The sequence below is a fragment of the Hyperoodon ampullatus genome, assembly GCF_949752795.1.
Source record: "Hyperoodon ampullatus genome assembly, chromosome: 10".
Lineage (NCBI taxonomy): Eukaryota > Metazoa > Chordata > Mammalia > Artiodactyla > Ziphiidae > Hyperoodon > Hyperoodon ampullatus.
In genome coordinates, this window is record NC_136923.1 from 78939314 (window position 1) to 78961447 (window position 22134).

General features: G+C 37.5%; 1 protein-coding gene across 1 annotated transcript; it reads right to left on the reverse strand.

The window, feature by feature from the left end:
- Positions 1–7897: 7897 nt before the first annotated feature.
- Positions 7898–21816, reverse strand: LOC307058963 (cysteine-rich secretory protein 1-like; the record flags this gene model as incomplete). The annotated part of the gene is made up of 5 exons (XM_079712656.1): positions 7898–7962; positions 7994–8023; positions 9152–9240; positions 11362–11453; positions 21724–21816. The coding sequence occupies 5 exons, from the start codon at positions 21814–21816 to the stop codon at positions 7898–7900; spliced, it is 369 nt and encodes a 122-aa protein (XP_079568782.1).
- Between the last annotated feature and the right edge of the window lie 318 nt (positions 21817–22134).

Below are 22134 nucleotides of genomic sequence, written 5' to 3' on the forward strand. Positions count from 1 at the left end.
ATGAGAGAAAATTATTTGGGATTTCTATTGGTGACAAAGTCATAAAACTACTAATGGAAATACTGAATTTCAATTAAATGCACTTTTTTTCCTACTCAAGTATATGGACCACCTGAACTCTATCCATGGAACCCTGGTTAAAATTGTCTGTTTTGGGGACTTCCCTGGTGGCACAGTGGTTAAGAATCCTCCTGCCAATGCAGGAGGGCACGGGTTTGAGCCCTGGTCTGGGAAGATCCCACATGCCGTGGAGCAACTAAGCTCGTGCATCACAACCACTGAGCCTGCGCTCTAGAGCCCGCGAGCCACAACTACTGAGCCCACGTGCCGCAACTACTGAAGCCCGCGCCTAGAGCCTCTGCTCCACAACAAGAGAAACCACTGCAATGAGAAGCCTGCGCACCACAATGAAGAGTAACTCCTGCTCACCACAACTAGAGAAAGCCCGCGCTGCAACAAAGACCCAAAGCAGCCAAAAAAAAAAAAAAAAAAGTCTGTTTTAAATTTGGCCTTACTTCCCCTTTGTTTCAATGTAATTTTACCTCAGGAATCTCCTCATCATTTCTTGTCCTTGGTAATTCTCATGGACACCTTAGTTTATAGCAATAAATCTCCTTAACTCTACATCCCAGGGACAATTAGAGGAATATTAGTCAAAATCTTCCTAGGAGATCCTGTGCACCTTAGAAAAGTTAATTCAACACCCCTCATATGATCGGCGTTGCATAAGAAGAGCTAGAGGACCTGTGAAGTGATCCTTAACAAAGACAGTAAAACTAACTTTGCCAAGTAGAAGAGAACTCTATAGACAGATAATAAACTTGAGGCTCAGAGAGTTTAAGCATCTTGCTCAAGGTTGCACAGCAGGTAGAAGGCAGAGCTTGGCCAAACATGTCTGTCCAATTTCCTAAATTTAACTTCTTTCAGCTATACCATTTCATTTTCTATGTAAGATAATTTAGGTTCCTGCTGATCTCAAGGTACTGAAAAATGTCAAAGAATCTTCTGAAATATTAAAGGAAGACATTTCTAATTTTAGCTCTGTCTTCTGTTTATTATATTTTATTTTACTTTAATTTGGAAGGTACTACCAAATTAAGATAGATGTCAACTTTCTTACTTGGGGCATTTTTTTTCCCAGTGAGGACATTAGATAATAGAGAATATTTTATGTTTGCCTATAGTTATTCGACAGATGTCCCCAGACTTTGTCCCTGATACATAATGGCTTTATTGCAGAATACTAAAAATTGCTATGAACTTCAAACTTTGCACTGAGAAAAAAAAATATGCCCTAGGTACTTTTCAAATCAAAAGATATGAAAACTACATTTCTATTCTGTTGAGGACTGTTATACATATATATTATATATTATATATTTATTATATATTTAAAATATAATTCTATATTTATTTAAATGTAGTTTTTACTATGGAAAGAGTGGGGATCACTAACATGTATTTACCCCTGCCTGTTAAATGGATGAATCTCATCAACCAATGATCAGGTACAAAGAATCTTCAAATCTGATCATTACTATGGGTTAAGTGTTGAGCCATAGTTGACATTCTATAAAAACATCCCCTTTTTAAAGGAGGTCACTCCTTGCTACCTCAAAAATTTTCAGTCTAGCTTTTGGCTATTATGAGAAATGCTGCTATGAACATTTATGTACAAGTTTTTGTTGTAGATATACGTTTTTTTTTCTTTTGGGTATATATTGAGGAGTGGAATTTCTAGGTCTAAGACTAATCATTTGAAGAACTGCCAGGCAGTTTTCCAAAGCGGCTGCACCATTTTATGTTCCCACCAGAAGTGTATGAGGAGTCTGATTTCTCCACATCCTCATCCGCAGTTGCTGTTGTCTGATTTTTTGACCCAGCCATTCATTCTAGTGCTATGGCCTTGTGGCTTTGATTTCCCTGATGACTAATGATGTTGAATATCTTTTCATGTGCTTTGACTATTTATATATCTTAAAGAAATGTCTATTCAGATCCTTTGCTCATAATTTTTTTTAAAGTGTTGTTGAATTGCACCAGTCCAGGTTCTTGACAAAACTCTGTTGCTAACTCATAGACCATAAAGTGAATCTCAAACTGCCTTTGTCACCATTTTGCTCATCTTTAATGTGGCAGTGAGGACTCCTTTCCATCTCAAGAAGTTGTAAAGACTAGATGAGAGAGAATATATTGCAGGTACTTTATCAATCAAAAAGAGATGCGAAATCTAGGTTATCAAAAAGCTAACAAAGCGGCAAATGTATAGGGCAGTTTGGGGGAAAATTTTGAAACCTTGGTATAAGGACAATAAATTGGAAAAATGAAGGCGTACTATTTAAATAATAAAGTCACTAAAGTGTTTATATCCTATCAACATTAGGAAGCAGAAGAGATTTTTAAGTTTTTTATTTTGAATAATTTTAGGTTTAGAATAATAACTTAAGATTTATCTCTATTGCAAAGATAACAGAGAGCTCCTTATTACCCTCCATTCAGTTTTTTTCTAATGTTGACCTCTAACATCATCATAGTACAATGATCAAAACCAGGACATTAACATTGGTACAATACTATTAGCTCCAGACTTTTTTGCTAGTGTCCTTTTTCTGTTCCAGGGTTCAATCCTCAGTCCCATATTGCATTTAGTCATCATGCCTTCTTAAACTCTGATGTTTTCGAAGAGTACTGCTCAGATATTTAGCAGAATGTTCCTCAAATTGGGTTTGCCTGATGTTTTCTCATGGTTTGACTGGGGTTAAGGATTTTAGGGTTAACTACTCCAGAGGTGAACTGCCCTTCTCCTCCTATCATATCACGGAGTCTGAGATATGGATATGTTTTATCACTAGTGATGTTAGCCTTGGTTACTTGGTCAAGGTGGAGAAGAGTTTTGTTTTGTTTTGTTTTGTTTTTGTGGTACGCGGGCCTCTCACTGTTGTGACCTCTCCCGTCGCGGAGCACAGGCTCCGGGGCCATGGCTCACGGGCCCAGCCGCTCTGTGACAGGTGGGATTCTCCCGGACCGGTGCACGAAACCGTGTCCCCTGCATCGGCAGGCGGACTCTCAACCACTGAGCCACCAGGGAAGCCCGAGAAGAGTTTTAATGTTGAAAAATATTCATTCTCCACCGTCTCGCCAAGAAAGGATTAGGTCCCAAACATGTTTCCCTAAATTCACTCATAATAAAATGCAGTAGCTGCAATTCCACTGTACAAAATTAAAATAAAGAACAAAAGAGAAGGAGGTGATAGTAGAGGAGAAAGGTGGGGACAGAAACTTGTATCTGGGTTCCAGGGAGATCCCGCCTGATTAGGGTCCTGGCCGTTGGGCCCAAGGGAGGGTACAGCTAAAATGAAAGGGAAGTCGTGTAAACCAGGCACCGTCTTGAGCAAGCTGCTTTCCAAAGATAAGGTTAGAACTGAAGGGCCTCCCAGAAAGTATGGCAGAATTTTTTTTTTTCCTCCCAGAACTTGCTTCTTTCCCCATTGCGTTTTATCAAGGTGCATCAGCGTACTGGGCTTCAGGCACTAATGTGTCTTTCCAGTAAGCATTTAGTGACCTTTTAAACATCCACTGGCACCTGATAGCTGCCAGGCTGTTTACACAGGTTAATTATTATCCTTGAGACAGTCCATCAAGGTAGGTTTGTTTCTTATTGTCATTGTACAAATGGGAAAACCAAGAAACTAAATCACTCCCAAAATCTAGCAGCACCTAGAAAAGTTCCAGGACTCAATTAAAATGCAAGTCTGTCTGACTCTGACACTGTTGTTCTTTTTCTTGGGCTAATTGTCGTTGGCGCTCTTTTACTAAGTCTTTCAGGTATTACTTACCCTAATGAGAATGATTTTAGAGGCCTAGAGGAGATGAAAGCTGGAATGGAGTAGGTTGAGGAGAAAAGTGGGAAAGTCTAAATGAAGGAATTAACAAAGACAACAATGTGAAATTTTCCTGTGAAGGAAAAAAAAAAAAAGCTTTTCGTGTGAGCAAAAGGAATTGGGCTCCAGAGCATGGGTTCCATGGTTGGCCTTGGATGGAGCAAGGACAGTTTTCCCATTTGAACAGGAGGGAAAAAGGTAAATATATGTACATATGCCTGATGGATACCATTTTTTTCCAGTATTATAAGAAAGAAGGTCTTTAGATAAAGAAAACATGTTTTGTTCTTTTTTGGTTTTGCCAAACAATATTTCACATGACTTTTCCTTCTTTGCACATGAATGATTTTTACTGGCCATGGTATCCCATTCTCTAGATCAGAAGTCTGTGCCAATACTATATTAAAGAAAAAAAATGAAGAATATGTGACCGAGATCTTATGTGGCTCACAAATCCTAAAAATTTTACTATCTTGACCTTTACAAAAAGAGTTCATCAAATAGAGAACAGACTTGTGGTTGCCAAGGGGGAGAAGGGCGGGGGTGGGGGGGTGGGGGGGAAGGATTGGGAGCTTGGGATTAGCAGATGCAAACTATTATATAGAGAATGGACAAAAAACAAGATTCTACCTTATAGAGCAGGGAACTATATTCAATATCCTGTGATAAACCAAAATGGAAAAGAGTATGAAAAAAGTATATATATATGTATAACTGAGTCACTTTGCTGTACAGCGGAAATTGACACAACATGGTAAATCAGCTAGACTTCAATAAAAATTAAAAAAAAATTTGTTGAGTCCTCCTGTAGACATACCATAAGGTCTTTACTCAGTTCCTTCCTGCTGTAGATTTAAGCACGTAGGCTATTTTCAGCCTTTTTAAAAGTTTTTTATGATTCTACGCAATACTGCAATCATATCATTTTGTTTGGACATTTTCACACACATAAAGTAAATATAACTATTGGAGAATTTCCCAGAAGTGAAGTTGCTGATCAAAGAATATGTGCATTTAAAAAATCGTCAAATTGTCCTCAAATTTGCATTAATGTGTACTCCCATAAAAAAGTGATTGCTCTGTAGGCCTATACATAATAAAGAGAATGAATTAGTAAGCAAAATCTCCCAACAAAGAATAGCCCAGAGCCAGACGTTTCTCTGGTGATTCTACTAAGTATTTACAGAAGAATTAACATGAATCCTTCTCAAACTTATTCAAGAAATTGAAGAGGAGGGATAACTTTCTAATTTATTCTGGAAAGCCAGTGCTATGCTAACATCAGAGCCATAAACAGACATTAGAAGAAAAGGGGGAACTACAATAAAATTTAGGATTATTACTGAAAACATCCTCAAAAATACTAGCAAACTGAATTCAGGAGCATATTAAAAGGATTGTATGCCATGACCAAGCGGGATTTATTCCTGGAATCAAGGGTGGATTGACCTACAAAAATAAATCAACTTAATAGACCACATTAAAAGAAGGAAGGGGGGAAAAACACGATCTTCTCAATTGTTGTTTCAAAAGTGTTTGAACAAATTCGACACCCTTTTGTGATATACTCAACAACTAGAATAGAAACTACCTCAACTTAATGAAGGCCATGTATTACCTTTATTACCATGAGATACTCCATGCAATACAATTGTGATATACTCAATTTTGTACTATGAGCACAATTAATAAGTGACAGCTTTGATTAGAAGCAACTATAGTGTCAGGCATCTCAATGGAAAATAGTGAATTATAAAAATAATAAAAATAGCTAACACAACATGCCGGGATCTGTTAGGAATTCTGTGTATATTTTCCCCTTACTTTACCCTCACAGCAACTCTACAGGGGAGGGACTATTATTATCCCCATTTGCAAATGAGGAAACTGAGGCTCAGATATGTTATCAGGTCATTGTCAGCAACAGCTATTCTACAAGTAATCAGTAGGTGTGGGATGAATAACTTCCCTAAGGCTATTATTATCCTTTCATTGTGTACATCCACTTAAAGGACTGTGACCTGTTGCCAACAAAGTGTGGAGGTTGTCTTGTTTTGTTTTTACTATAATCTTTTTATGCAAATCGTTTAGCTACTCGTTAGAATAATTTTAGGATATCAATCTAACGGTTAATTTTCCTTGGCTTCAAAACAAGTTTAACGATAATATGTATATGCTGCCATCTTGTGGTCATTTTCTAGAATTACCCTTCATGTGAATGAATTTTCTAAACCCTGAGATGAATGAAGTAACTCAGCTAGGCACAGAGAAAAAACCATGGTTCTACAGCTTTTAATTATTTCACACCAAAAGACATATTCCTATCAAACTATATGTACCTGAAGGAGTAGAACTGACAGAAAATACCCAATCAGGGCATAAGATCTTCTGGCAAAGGGAATACTAATGCCCTCACTAGTAAAGAAATCTAGCTGTTATGACCAGGTTACCAAATGCTTAGAACAATGACCCCTAATATAGGCAGTTGTCCATCTGCATATCTTGGATAATTTTGTTACACATGCCTCCATTTACATCTGAAGAGAAATGAGTTTTTATTGTAGAGCTTTTTAAACTGAGAATCAGGATGTATTACCTTTTCTTATGGCATCAAATCCAAGTCATTCAGTTTGTCTCTCCTTCAAGTTTCCCTGTAATCTGGATCCATTTTTGTGCCCATTTGCTCTCCACTACAAACCCAACAATCTAATCAGGTTTTTGCCCTCAATGATGCTCTTTACTACCTTTGTTTTACAGGTTTTCTGGACATCCATTAGTATATGTACACACACACACACACACACACACATCTGTGTTTTTTTTTAAAACTGAAAACAGGTGTATTTAGAGAGATACACGTTCCATAGACAGAGTGTGGGCTGTCTCCACACACATCTGTTTTTAATAGAACAACGTATTTGGGTTCCTGAGTCCAGTCTTGACACTCCCCCTGATGGGGACCCTGGAACATACCATGAGATTTCAAGTCTAGGAGTAAGAATGCTGCTGTGTCCACAAACACTCCTGATAAGCTGTGGTCATTGGAATGAGGTTGGGAAGTGTTCAAAAAGTTGCCCTCGTGAAAGATTAATAAACAGAAACCTCAATGAAGTAGAGTCAGGAGACCAGAAGGGGAAGCTCTCATGCCCTGTGAGGATAGCAGAGCCCAAGAGGAAGACAAAGGACTCTGCTTTCTTGGCAAGGACTCATCCAATGAAGAGCCATGGGCTCTTTGTTTACTACAGCCCTCCTCACTAGGTTTCTTTAATGTTCCAATTCGGTTTGAAATGAGGGAGACAATATCCTCCATATATGGATTACCCCTTGCATGTAATCAATGATGAATACATCTTTTGTTAAATTAAGCACTCACGTGGTTTTCTTGCCCTGCTTTACAAATGTCTATAGACATGGCAATGAAACAATGAGACATTTAAATCATTTCCGATTAACCAATGTTTACCTTTCAAGTAATGAGACTGGACTCTTTGTTTGCTTTGTGGATTGTTTTAATGGTTGATTTAAGGTAGAAGTAAAGTTAAGAAGTGAAGAATTATTCGTGCATGTAAATTGTACAGGAAAGACAAACATCAGGGCGGTTGGAGACCTGGGAAAGCAGGGGAAGGAGACAAACAGGGAAAGACCCTCCTTTAGCACAGGTTGCTGAATCAGTTATCCAATCCACTGAATCATGTCAACCTGAGAACGAGACATCACATGATTTAAATATGAGGCAGATGTTGAATTGCCTCATATTTAAATCATTTCATAGTTCAGTCATATTTCATCAATCATATTCACCCCAGCTTTAAGAAAGTTTAAAACAATGTTACTTCACAATGTATCAGAACAGGAGTGAGGGGCACTGTCGTAAACATACTGATGCCCATATTTGATTAGTGAAAATTAAGATCTCAGGTGTACTTAAAGCCACATGAAATGCAGGGGAAACTGCTGAAGCAAAGTAAGGCCAAAGGTGTGATTCAACAGCACATTAGAGCTGCAAATAACGAAGGCTATTTTATCTCAGTGGGACACAGGCAACTAGCTTTGCAGAGTCGTTGAACTGACGGGTGGCTGCAGGCAGGACCTCATGTCTGTCTTACAATTACTGTATTCATTGTAGTAGATGCAAGGGTTCACTGAAAGGCAGAAGCAGGGTTACCCAGTATTGACTCAAAAGCTCATCTCTCATCTTCTCATGCATTTATAGGTGAGTAAAGGGCTTAAGAGATGTATATTCTGTGTTATATAGTCAATATTCTTAAGTAACACTTTTTTTCTTTTCTACTCTCATTTTACTTCTATTGCATTTTTCAATTCCATTGTAGACATTGCTTTTGTCTCTTGGATAAAAAAAACCTACCCCATTCCCTGTAGCAAAGATAATTAGTAGATATTTGATCTTTCTCCAAGTACATTTATTTTCAGAAATGAATTACTGAAAGTGATAGGATTTAAAAGCAAACAGAAAGACCTGGTCAGGTGAAGGAAAATAAGTTTTTTGGTCTTACAAATCTGAAGGTAAAGGAATTTTTTTTTTGGGGGGGAGGTTTGTTATTTCTCCACAAACTTATTGAAAGTTACGATGTAAACATATGCCTGTGGAGTAAGGAATTATGCCTGCAGGAAGCTCTATAAAAAGAAACTTTTGCTATTTAAGGAAATGAACATGTAATTGGAACTCATTTGGTTAATACTACATTTTAGGTAAGATTTACTTAAGAAATAAAAGGAAGTGCGGTAAACGGACAGTGTGATCATCAGCTAATATCTTCCAATGTGTCAGCAGAAACTTCAAAGAATAAGGATCACTCAGTAAGAAATTACCGGCCATGATAAGTGGTCAGGCAGGTTAGGGAGGTTATGACCAGCAAGTAATCTGAGAACACTGGTAACCTGAAAGCAAGATGTCTAACTTCAGGGCTGCAATAAGAGAACCAAGAAACTTTTTATAGAGCAGAGAAAAATTTATACTTATATTAACATGTTATCCGAGGCGCCCATATAAGGGTGGGAACTTTAAGCTTTAGGGTGGAACCTTGAGTTTAGGCTTGGACATTCTAATTTCCAATCCAAAAGATTTAATCAGTGGTCTTCTGGGTCACTCTGGGGGTGGGGGAAGGGAAATCAGATAATGTTGATTTTTCCTTTGGGATGACTGAGGAAAAAGTAATAGAAAAGTACAATATTGTTACATGCTTGATTTTAAGGACACATGGCTCCCAGATCAACAGTCAAGAGTAAGCACACTGAGATGTAAAACTTACTACAAAGTTTATCTTCACAGTTATTTGGACAGTCTCCGCATGGAGTTCCCTTATTATAAGGTACATTCTTTTTGTCAGGATCATTGCCCCTTAAAAAAGAATAAAGAAAAAAAGCCCTAATAAAATTGATGTTTGAAAAATGCATATAAAATTTTACTCACTATTGAAAATCAATTAAAATAATTTAAAACAATGAAACAATTTTTGAAAACCACTTGTAACCACTTGTATGTAATCTCTAAGACATGTAAGATTTCTAGCCGTAGAATGAGAATAATTTATCTTTTTGAATATACTGCAGGCAACTCTGAGGTGCTAAGAATATTTTGAGACAATTTGCATCTCTTTGGACAGTCAAGTTCTAACAAGCAGGGGGCTTTAGAAACATTTATGATAGGACTTACCCTTATTTATACCCATAAGGACTTGATAAACATGTATGTAAAAGGGCATGGTTCTTAATAATGTAAGAAAATATTTAAGTGAGTCAAATTGGAGATGTTCTAACTTCATCTTGCCCTATGTCATGAGAATTTTGATACATGCCAGTGTCATTTGTAGAAAGACATGCACTATTATAAAAGATGAAAGTACAACAACATGGATAAAGCCAAAGTGTTGGAGTTTGGGGAGAGAGAATAGATGAGAATTTCCTGTTTTGAGCCAATTTAAAATTTCAGAGAAGACGGTCTTCCCTTAGATATCTAAGAAAACAGTGGGGATTATGGCTGATTTTCACTTAAATTTTTTTTTCTTTTGGAGTAGAGGAAGGTTTATTGCAGGGCCAAGCGAGGAGGATGAGTGGCTTGTGCATGCTCAAAAAACCCCAAACTCCTGATTTTCACTTAATATTACATAAAAAATAAAGTAAGTATTCTAGCTGAAACAGCATTCTATCTGATATATTTCTCCTTGAATGAATTGTTAAAATTTGAATTTATAAAAGAAACATTACTTAATTCAGCAAGGGGTTTTGTCAGACTCTTGGCTTCATCTTTGGCTGAGAAAATTCTCGTATCTCAGCCCCATGTATTCTACTTTTCTTTTCTGTGTTGTCAGAAGTTTACTGCAGACCATGAGCTCCCATAAGGATTTAGTACAATTGATGCATTGTATATGCAAGGAGGCCTTACTGTCTTTAGTACTAATCACACAGATAAAATCACAACAAATATTAAGTACTGAAATCAAGACATGATAAAACCAGAAAAGAGCTCACATAGAGCTATTGTATGAATATGTGACATCTATAGGGATAGTGGAGACCTCATTTAAAGTGTAAATATGGTAACTTACTATGAGAGAAATCAATTTCATTGATTCATATTGCATATCTTTTATTGTGCTACACACATGGGAACTGAGAGTTCAATAAATACCATACTTGGAGCTCATCTTATGGAGGAAAGACTTGTGTATTGAACAGGTAAGCACAGGTAGCTGAAGGAGACATATGCAGACCAATAACTTTCCTTAGCAGAAGAACATTTAAACTGGCATTTGTAGTAAACTAATGGAGGTTTATATCCAGCTCAGAACAATCCCTGCTTTCTGATAATCACCACTCAAGCCACACAAGTGGGTCCCTGTGGGTTCTTGCAATTACCTTTTCTGAAGTTGACCTTGCTTCATAACCAGAGGTGACAAGACAAAGGAGTACAGCTGTCCCTAACCAGAGCAATCAGATGATCTCTTCTTGGAATTGTTGCTCACACCTTTGGTAACATGTAAATTTAATTTCTAAAGGAAATACATATGTCAACACTAAAATGCTAAATACAAAAACACTTGGCTTTTTCATTTGTTCATTCTTGATACTCCACTGCATTTTTGCCCTTGCATTCTAAAAATACTCTTGCATTGTTAAAATAAATATCCTTTTTTTTTTGCTTAAGCTAGATGAAATTTGTTTCTCTTAACTAATAATACTTGAAGAAGGAATAACACATAGCAAGATGACTGGTAATAGTGCCTAATTTGAACATTATATTGAGATAAGGATTTATTTAGAAAAATATAAATAAAAATATGTGTGTGTGGGTGTAGTGTTTTAGGTGTTGGCTAAAAGACATTGTATCCCTAAAGTTCTTAACCGAAAAGAAATATTTATTTGAGTTTTATTTTATAATGGTTGAGAAACTGAATTAGGGAAACTAGTAAGGGAAATATATTTCTAAAAGCTATGTGACACTAAGCTGTAAAATACATACTCATGACAATAGTGACAAATGTAGAGATACTGAATTCCTTTACGACATGATGATATGCCACAGCCAATAAGGTAAGAAGTGGCCCAAACAACCTGTAAAGATAAGGTTATTTTATTAACAATTTGGTATTTTGCTAAATGATTACTCTCTGAATATTGTTATCCTTGACTGAAAATAAACATGCATGTTTTTAGGATACTTTGAGCATGGCTTATTAGGAAGTCCTAGAAACAGGAAGATTCCCATGTGTCTAGATAACACACATACATATGCACCCTCAGTTGCCATCGCTGACCCTGACTCATTCTCTTCTTCTGATCAAATCTATATGGAATAACCTGATGAAGGCTGCTTGGTGATCATATAAAAATCAAAGCATGGAAGGAACTTTACTTAATCATCAAAAAACTGGCGTGGTGGAGAGTAACGAGTTGACCTTCGAGAAAAAATTGAGTCAGGTTCAAAGTCTGTCTCTACGGGATGGTATTTACCAGTTTGCTTTATGTCTTGAAATTTCATTTTCCTATTCCTAAAATGGAATATAATAATATTATCTTTTACATCATAGGTATATGGTGGGGATTAAATAATAAACCTTTTACGTGTTTGGAAGAGGAAATATTAAATTACTATTCCAAAGTAATAGAGCTCATGCTCTTTTGATGGAAATAGTGGGGCTAGTCTACTTTTATCTAAAAGAAATGGAAAGTAGGAATTGACGTCACACACTTGTCATATTTTTAGCTCTCTGGGAAATTATTTTGGTTTTTATCCTCCGTCTGATAACGTAAATTATATAAATAAATGGTCTAATGCTATAACATTCTTGGATTCCTGGCACATACTGCTTTTGTCCAAGGATATCAATCTTAAAAGAAGAATGGTATTTGCTAATCTTTTACTTAGAAATGTCTGCATTGCTAAACATAAGTGATTTAAGTCTATGAGTTTTAAATGTACTATCTTTGTCAGCTTTTAACATTAATCTTAAGTAGGCTTTATTTTAAGTAAATTTTATTATAGATTTGGCGGTCACATCTGAGTCTTCTGCTTTGGGGACAACAGCTGTTTTTCCATTTTTGTATTTCTTGCGTGTTCAATGTTTAAATCTATCCATTCTGGATGAGTTTTGTTAATTTATTTTTTACTGGAAAATAACTCACCTGATTTAGATATTCAAAGTCATTTTTGTAGAATTAATTTATTATCTACACTGAAGCCCATTGGTATTTTAAAAACATGAATCAGGTTAAATCATTCACCTGTTTAATGACTTCTACTGCATTTAAAATACAATGTAAAATTGATGATAGCTAATAAGGCTCCAGTGACAGAGTCCCACTTCCCTTCTGTGTTCATCTCCTTCCACTCTTGCATTTATCAAGTTTCAGCCTCCTTTTCCAACCCCTTCCCTAGTTTTTTCTCTGTCCTTGCACATACCCAGATCCCAGATACTGGTTTCCAAATATTATCTCCCACTAAAAGTAAACAAGGGCTTCCCTGGTGGCGCAGTGGTTAAGAGTCCGCCTGCCGATGCAGGGGACGCGGGTTCGTGCCCTGGTCCGGGAAGATCCCAAATGCCGCGGAGCGGCTGGGCTCGTGAGCCATGGCCGCTGAGCCTGCACTCCGCAACGGGAGAGGCTGCAACAGTGAGAGGCCCGCATACCGCAAAAAAAAAAAAAAATGTGTTCCTTGGATCTTTCCTGAGAAAGGTCAATTGAATACCTATCTACAAGGGAATGAAATAAGGCAAAGAGTGTGTAGTCATGAGTTATTTTGTGTTATGTGTTGAGATGGGGGATAGGAAATTAAAAATAACAGAAAGATTGAAGGCTCTTGAGACAGCATTTTCTAGCTTTCCAAAGAGCTGGTAATAAATGCCTGGAAAACAGTTTGTGAGAAAGGATGACTAAATGTCATTCAAAAATTGCTCACCTCTAGCCATAAGAATTTGTCGTTGTTGCTGGATGGTAGTAAGCTGGAAGCATGCCAGATCTCATCTATAAATCTTTTAATATTTTGTGGACAGAGAAATTCACGTCTCAAGTAAAACTCACAAATTACTGAGTAACTTTTTTTTTCTTCCACATGGTAAAAAGAAAAGCTGGAAAAGAATTCTGTTACTTCATCAAACCAGCGTGGTTTATAGATTGGAAATGTATGATTTGTCATTTATGCCTTGCTACACTGCTGTTTAGAAAGAAGAGTGTTGATTCAACACCAAGTCAAGTGTTTATGGAAACTTAATTGCTTTGGTTTTATCTGTTGGTCCTGTCAACTCCTGGCATTGCTCTACCCAACACAATGCTGTCTGCATTTTTATCACTGATGTCTTCAGAGAGTTGCTATCCAGCTTCAAATATGGTTTTAAAAGAATTTGGGAAGTGTTGGAAAGCACAGAATAACTTGATTTGCATATGAGTCTGAAGCATGGATGCCAGTTGGCTGCTTCATTCACATCTCTCTTATTTTCATACATTGTTCTTTTTCTGTTTAAGCTTCTTAGCATAGTAAGAAATGATCTGCCATGTTTTCTAAAACAGAAAATCAAGACACATTGGTCTAACATATGATATGATAACATGATAGAATAGAATAGAATTGGAATTATCCCCCCAAATCTTTTGAAGATAGAAGAAGACTAATATGTTTGTTATTAGTTTGTTTTGTTTGTTAAAATATATGAATTAAAAATACTTTAAAAAATCAATCATTTACTTAAAGGTTGGCTACCAAAAATTTCAGAAAACACAAACATAAATACAGAGAAAGAAGAAACCAGTGTCTGTGTGTTAAACGCTATTTGAAAATGATATTTGTACAAGAAAAGTTACATACCTTATGGCTATAATATCCTTAGGGTAAGAGTTAACCTAATAACATCTCCTGTGAAGAACTTCCTGCTGAGATGTACATATATAATATATATATATATATATATATTTTTTTCCTTTTCCAATTCAATGGATTCATTCCCATTTTCCATTCACCCCAGACTCCTCTCCCTCTCTTCCTCCATGGCTGAACTCTTACCTACTAAAGTTCCCTCTGAAGCTGATTGCTTCTTCACATCAGTCAGTAAAACTGTACGTTTGCTTCAAAGTCCTCTGTGTCGCAATGCCTCAACAACTCTAGACTTGCCCAGAAACTTGGGCCCCGCACCTGAAATTCTCTAGACCCTATGAAATTCAAACATCTGTCACACACAGAATAAAGTCAAAGGAATGTTTGGAATATAAATTCTAAGAAACCTCCTGTATATTACAGCCCTTTAAACTTATTTTCCACTCTTGTCCTATGATTTATAGCTTCTATAGGAGTGGAAAACTTTTCCCTTTTTCTTTTTTAGGTTCTTTGGCTGGCCTAATAATTAAATTGATGTAAGATAAAGGAGAAAAAAAAATTTGTACATATGGGCGTCCCCATAAAAATATAATAGACTCATAGGCAGTCAGACAATTGAGGCTTATACACCATCCTGAGCTACGGAGAACTGGGTAGGGGTCTGAGGCTTCAAAGGGGAGTGAGACAATTCCCAGGAGGATGAGAAGAGTTTGGTAAACAGATGTTTGCCCTGCCATACAGATAAGTCTTTCTGATATAAAAAGTTATCTCTGGTAATAGCTCTTTTCCTAGTCTAAATTAGTTTAGACAGTTAAAGGAGAGGCAAAAAGCTCTTCCTGAGTCTGCTGGGTCCTATCTGTCTTCAGCTCAAAACAATCGACGTGCCAAAGTGGCACATTTGGGGTGACGTATTCTGCTCCCCTTTACTTCCATAATCTGGAATGAAAGTCAGTACACATTCTCTTATTCAATTTTCCTTTTTTAATTCTTTACTTCTTGTAATACAGCTCATTTCAAAGCTTAGTGGCTTCAAACAATAAATATGACCTCTCAGTTTCTGGGGATCAGGAATTTGGGACCGACTTGACAGCAGTTTTGTCTTAGAGTTTCTCATTGATTGCAATCAGAGGCAATCGTCTGCAGGCTCAGGCATCTATCCCTCCTGACGGCTTAACTGTTTCCAAGTTCACTCATTCATACCTCTTGAAAACTGGTTCTGTTTGTTGGTGGGACCTTTCGTAGCTCTCCTGATTGGCCTTTCCACAGGGATGCTTAAATGTCCTCACAGTAGGGCAGTTTTTATTGTTCCCCAGTAAGTGATCCAAGGGCACAAAGAGAAGCTGTGATAGTTCTACCATGTAGATTGGGAAGTCACACACTGTAGTATTCCATTGGTCACACAGAGTAGCCCTAATTCCATTAAGCAGGATATCACACAAGGGCATAAATAACAGGAGGCAAGAATTATTGGAGTCACCTTGGCAGTTACAATCATAAACTCCCTAGCCCCGTCCCCTTTTTAACTCTATGTCCAGTTTTTCCTATTTTCACCTTAAAGACAGGCTTGTAATTTCTTTCCAATTTTCAGGAAGACATCTGTAGGAAGCAGGAAGTATAAAAATAGTATGTTCCTCCTTTCTCAGAAATAAGAGTGCTGAAACATCATGCCTAAAACTTAAAAAGAAAAGGAAGCACAGATAAATAAAATGCACCCATACACAAAAGAGTTCCGTAGCAACGCCAAGTGCCATAATCACATGGATCTTTCAAAAATATGACTATAGATATCCTCTGCTTTAGCGCCTCTCTGAAGCACCTAGATAACAGTTTCTGATGCACATTTCCTGAGCTGTTTTACAAAAGTGAACCACGCCCACCAGCTGGAAGACATTAACAACTTGATGACCATGAGCACGTAGCCCCAGGCCTCCTGGAGCCTAAGGACTGATAATGGTAACCCCTGTGCCACCACCCTGTTACCTCACCATTAGCCAATCAGAGAATTGTGCACGAGCTGATCACATACTCTGCAACACCCCTCCCTCACGGGGCTTTTAAAAATGCTTTGCTGAAAACTTTTGGGGAGTTCCGGGTTTTGGGGGGCATGAGCCACCCGTCTCTTTGCGTGGCCCTGCAATAAACCTTTCTCCAAACTCTGATGTTTCGTTTTGTTTGGCCTCACTGTGTGTCGGGCACACGAACTTGCACAAACAAATATTCAATATCTTGTAATAACTTATAATGGAAAAGAATCTGAAAAAATATACATATAACTGAATCACTTTGCTGCACACCTAAAACTAACACAATACTGGAAATCAACTATACTGCAATTAAAAAAAAAAACCCAAATTGTTATTCTAATAATCATATGTGTTTGATATGTTTTTATTAAATAAAATATTGATCATCTGAGAAGACTCTACTGTTCCTGACCAAATATTTAAGAATATTCAATAGGCTGATTCGTTAATTTTCAATAACTAAATTTTTAAAAAGACAAAACTAATAGCTGCTAGAGCTTGGATTTTTTATTTTTATTTTTTTTCTTTTTTTGGTTCTTCTAGTGATGAAGTTATGATGTAAGGACTCCCTGTTAAAATGTAGTAGAGCTTCTAGAATCAGTGTAAGAAATGAGTATTAACGGGGCGGGGTTGCGGGGGGGCAGGTAATGACTCTGTCAGCCTGGAAAGAAGCTCCTGTGCATAAGAATTAGCACCTGACCCATCTTCTTTAACTTCCCTATGATTTTTTGGTGAAAGGAATACAATGCTGTAGGAGCAATTATTCCATTTCTAGTTTCTATCCTACCTGAATTCCAACCCATGGATCCATCATCCTGGCTCAATTTTTTGACTAAACATTGTTAGTAACAACTTCTCCTGGAATTTGATGATTCTGAGTAAAAGCCTTAATTTCAATGACTTAATTCCCACTGCTGTTGAAAAGTCTGCCTCTCTCTTATGTGTGTGTGCTTTGTGTTTCTCAAACAAAGAAGACTTGTTCAGTAATTATTTGTTAAAGAAAGAAAAAACAAAATGAAAAGTAAGGGAAAAATTGATATCACTTCTTTCACTATTATAAAACAAGTAGGCACAGGATTTTAATTTAATTTGATTATGTTACACATACATATTCCAGATTTTTGATAAATTAAATTTAAATACATGTATTTCCTAGAATACCCTCTATGCTACTGACCAAGACAGCCTTAACAGCTTGGCAAAATGTTAGCCCTCTTCCTGACTATGGGCCCTTGAACTCCCTTTTATTAGAGCATTTACTTTAGAAAACTTGCAATTGTAAAATCTTCTTCTCTTCTTTGAAATGTGAAACTTCTACAACCCAGGAATGTCTTTCTCAAGGACCTTGCAACCATCCTTTCAAATGTAACCATCAAGAAAAGCAGAGCCACTGCTCCCAGTGTCTGTGGGAGGCTAGGAGCCTAATTTCAATAAACAACAATTGGTAAACACAGAGGCCTAATCAAATGGACCAAACTACCCCTTAATGCCCTCTAGTAATTTTCCAGTAGCTCACTCCAGCATTTAAAATCCTCTGTCTCCTTTTTCAAATTAGTTAATTTTTGGCTGCATTGGGTCTTTGTTGCTGCGCACATGCTTTCTCTAGTTACTGCGAGCCGGGGCTACTCTTCGTTGCGGTGCGCGGGCTTCTCATGGCAATGGCTTCTCTTGTTGCAGAGCACAGGCTCTAGGCACGCGGGCTTCAGTAGTTGTGGCGCACAGACTCAGTAGTTGTGGCGCACAGGCTTAGTTGCTCCATGGCATGTGGGATCTTCCCGGGCCAGGGCTCAAACCCGTGTCCCCTGCAGGCGGACTCTCAACCACTGCGCCACCAGGGAAGCCCTCTTTATAGCTTTTATGATATATGTCATAGTATTAATTAACAAATCACTTCCCTCAAAAAGTGATCCTGCCTACCTCTTTGCTCTCCTTTGCCTTCTTAACCACTTAAACTTCATTTGGAAATCTCTGCGTTTTTGTTTGTTGAGTAAATCATTTGATAGCTGCTTCTGGTAGGGGTGAATAAGATAACACAGTGAGCATATTTGTATAATATGCAAAATCATTTTTTCTCCCATTTTAAAAACCTGTAAACGGAATGGGCTCTTTTTACTTTATAATGACTTTCCTTGTTTGTTGGCTTTGATATCTTTTATTCTTATGCTCAAAATATTTGCTGATCTATGGCTGTCAGCTTATATTTGAGAATGAAACACTACAGACGCTGACAGGGAAGCTCCATCTGTGAGGGCAGAATTAGCAACTGGTAAACTTGACCATAGAGGACTCAAACAACAATGTGGCTTTCATTTTAGAGTATCATTCCAAGATACTCGTGGACTTACCTGCCAGAGTTTAGTAAACTGTACTGATGGAGAAGAGTGCTTACTGGGATGCTTAACCCCAGGCATGGCTTTTCTTTGCTCCCGAAGTGAATTCCAAATGATAATGAAATTTTAAAGCTTGTGACTCTCTTTTTTTTTTTTTTTTTTTTTTTTTTTTCTTTTTGCGGTACGCGGGCCTCTCACTGTTGTGGTCTCTCCCGTTGCGGAGCACAGGCTCCGGACGCGCAGGCCCAGCGGCCATGGCCCACGGGCCCAGCCGCTCCGCGGCATATGGGATCCTCCCAGACCGGGGCACGAACCCGCATCCCCTGCATTGGCAGGCGGACTCTCAACCACTGCGCCACCAGGGAGGCCCTTGTGACTCTCTTTTACTCTTGATTTTTTTTCCTCCTCTCTTCTGATTCTGTGTTTTCCTTTTTATCTCTGGTTCCTGTACAACCACTAAACGATTCTGCATTGGTGGGTGGCAGCAATAATTGATAATTTGGTTTTATCGTCTGACTGTTTGGTGTTCTTGGTTGATCAGTGGTATTAACCTGTTCTCCACTAGGTAAGATATGGTGGAGAATCCAGTTTGTTATTTTCATTGATTTGTCTGTTTGCCACCTCAAATAAATAAATAAATTCATGCCTGCTGGGAAGGAATGTGCGAGTTTTTGTGTATTTTTACTTGTGACCTGTGGCTGAGATTGTAGAGCTGAAACTATAAGCTCTCATGTGTTTGTTTTACGTCTGGGAGTTGGTGTCTATAATTAAGAAAAGCCTTGACCTTCATTGTGTATGAAATGTTTTTCTACCTCCAGAAATTATTAGTAAATTATTATAAAAGGGGTGTACATGGCTGTAGGAAGTTGTGCTATGTGAAAGACAAACGCACAGGACAATTAAGGAGGTAACTGTGTTCACCTACTGTGATAGGGAAAAAGAGATGAAGAACGTCTCAAAGAAAAGGAGGAGTCTGGGGTTTTATAGAGGCAACTAAACAAAAGAATCATACACAAGTATATGAGAGTCATGAGGAAGGAGGGAGAAGTGTCTTATTTCTAAATATGTGAGAGTTGGAAGGTCCTTTATGGCTAGCCTTTTCTTGGAACACACAAGGCTTGGGGATTTCTGGATTTGTTACTACTTTCCAGGAACATAGAACTCAGATACAATTCAACATTGCCAGTTACATGTATTCAGTTAATTTCTTAAAATGTTTGTGTATGACAGTCAATTCTTACTTTTCTACCTTCCATGTTTTTCTCTGTACAAGGAAATTAGGTTGTTTGGATTAAGAGTTACAATTGCTATTGCTAGTGAAGTCTATACGAGGAGCAACAGTGACAGAGAAATACATGTGTGTATATTATTTTTTTCCCAAGGTGAAATAGTATAATTTTACCTTCAAGTGTCAGTTTATTCTAGAATATGAAAGCATAAGTAGCAATTAACACACAGAGAAAGGCAAAACTTTTCTATCATAGCTGCGTCTGGAAAGAAGCCATGACATATATAAATAAATAAATAAATAAATAAATAAATAAATAAATATATATATATATATCATGTTTTTCAAAGTTTACTGAGTTCCCATGGTCTTGCTTCTTTGTTTTGTTGATACATGTCTTCCTCTACAATAGGAAAGATTATTATTTACCTTCATAATGTGCCTAGACAAAGACCCCTAGTCTTATCAGAATTATTTTTAATTATTTCAAAAGAGATAGCACTACTCTCTCTCTGTTTCTGTGGGAGATGGGACCCTGATTGTAGTGGGGTGCCTTATTCTGAGCTATGAAACTACCTCCTGTCCTAAAGATAGGAGAAGTTTATTTTTCCTTTGGATAAAACCAATTCACAAGCACAGATGGCATTTGACCTCCTCCCAACCTTCTCCAGTACTTTTCTTCTAGCTCACCCAGCCCTTAGAAATCCGACTGCCCTCTGCTTCAGCATAATAAAGTTCATACCTAGTTCTGGTCTCTCTTCCAGGCAAGAGCCTCTTTCCCTCCCTCGCAATAATCCTTCTAAACAAGGTCTGTCTTTACTAATTCGGATTTGTTTTTTGTTTGACACGATTATGTTATACTTGTACAAGAACCATGATTTTCTCTCTTAAAAAAATTCTTTAAACACCTCAAATACAAAAATGTGGAGGGCCCCCCCACACACACACCAAAGGGAAAATATAATTTCCTAATTTAAAGAGTATGGATAGTTATAGAATTGACTGCTATAGAATTGACTGTTATAGAATTGACTCCTATTCTAGGAGCAGGGAGGAAGATTAGAACTTAGAATTCTGATGCAGCATATAGAGATTATCATGTACTAGCCTCTCCCTTAATTTTTCCTTCTATTGCATCCTTGCCTTGTGCTTCATTTTGCATACCTGAATCCAAAGCTCTTCTTGTTTAATTTCCCTAATTTATAAACCTTCCATTTTCTGCAGGGGAGGAGTCATCTGCCTTTAGAGATAAAGGAGGGCACTGAAGAAGTGTTGGGGAGATGAGCTCTTCTAAAGAAACACTTTAATAGATCATTCTATATCTTATATTTCAATCATTTCTATATATTTATATCTCCCAAACTGGCTTATAAATTCATGTTTCTAAAATTTTATATTTCTCACTGAGAGTAGCATACTACTTTTCTCTCTGTTAATCAAATATATGGTAAGCTTATAGTCATCACATTTGTTTATATATATATTTATATATATATATATATGAATAAATTGCAAAAATCTCTAAGGGCTTATTCTCTTCTGTATTTAGTAAAATTTTTGAGTTCTTAAAAATTATGTTATTATTATTACTATTTTTTAAGAGCAAGCATCATCTGAACAAGTATCATTACAATTGCATTTGTGAAGCTCTGTATTTCTGCTGTGGCAAACAAGACTAAGCCCGCCCCCCCGCCCCGCCCCGCCCCTCCCCCCGCCCCTCCCCCCGCCGCCGCCTCCAATTTAAGAAATCATTAATAGTATGAAATTGCTAAGTTTGAGAAGAAAGGGATTTTTAAAGTGAGCCCTGTAGATGTTTCACAAAGGGCTTCTCTGAATCTAAAAGTAGAAATGACTAAGGACTTCCTCTGTTTAGGAGTGGAGGGTGAAACGTATTGTGATTTTAGCAGCGCAGAGGAGTAGTGCAGGTGCGAGGTACAGATAGCCAGGCCGAGGCTGCCAAAGCAAGAGCAACAGCTGCTGCGAGTGACAGCTGAGCAGATGGCGCGATGGCATGGGCCACGGTCGCCATCAGCAGTGAGAAGTATCAGTTCACATCAGAAGGTTCTGGAACAGCTGTCCTGAACCTAGGGCAATATGAAGTCATTAAATTCAGTGATTATCTGTTAGTGTGCCCTGGTGTTGAGGGTTAGGTAAAGACAGCCAATGGTTATTGATCAAAGGGATGACTCTATAAAAATACAGTCATTGATTTCATATTTTCAGTCATCTGATTGAGTAAAACAAATATTATTCATTGTATGTATATTTGCAGGGATAAGAAGAACACCCAATATTTGTACCAGGCAAAGTTGCCGATGTATGTTGCTATGTTTTTCAAGTACTGTCA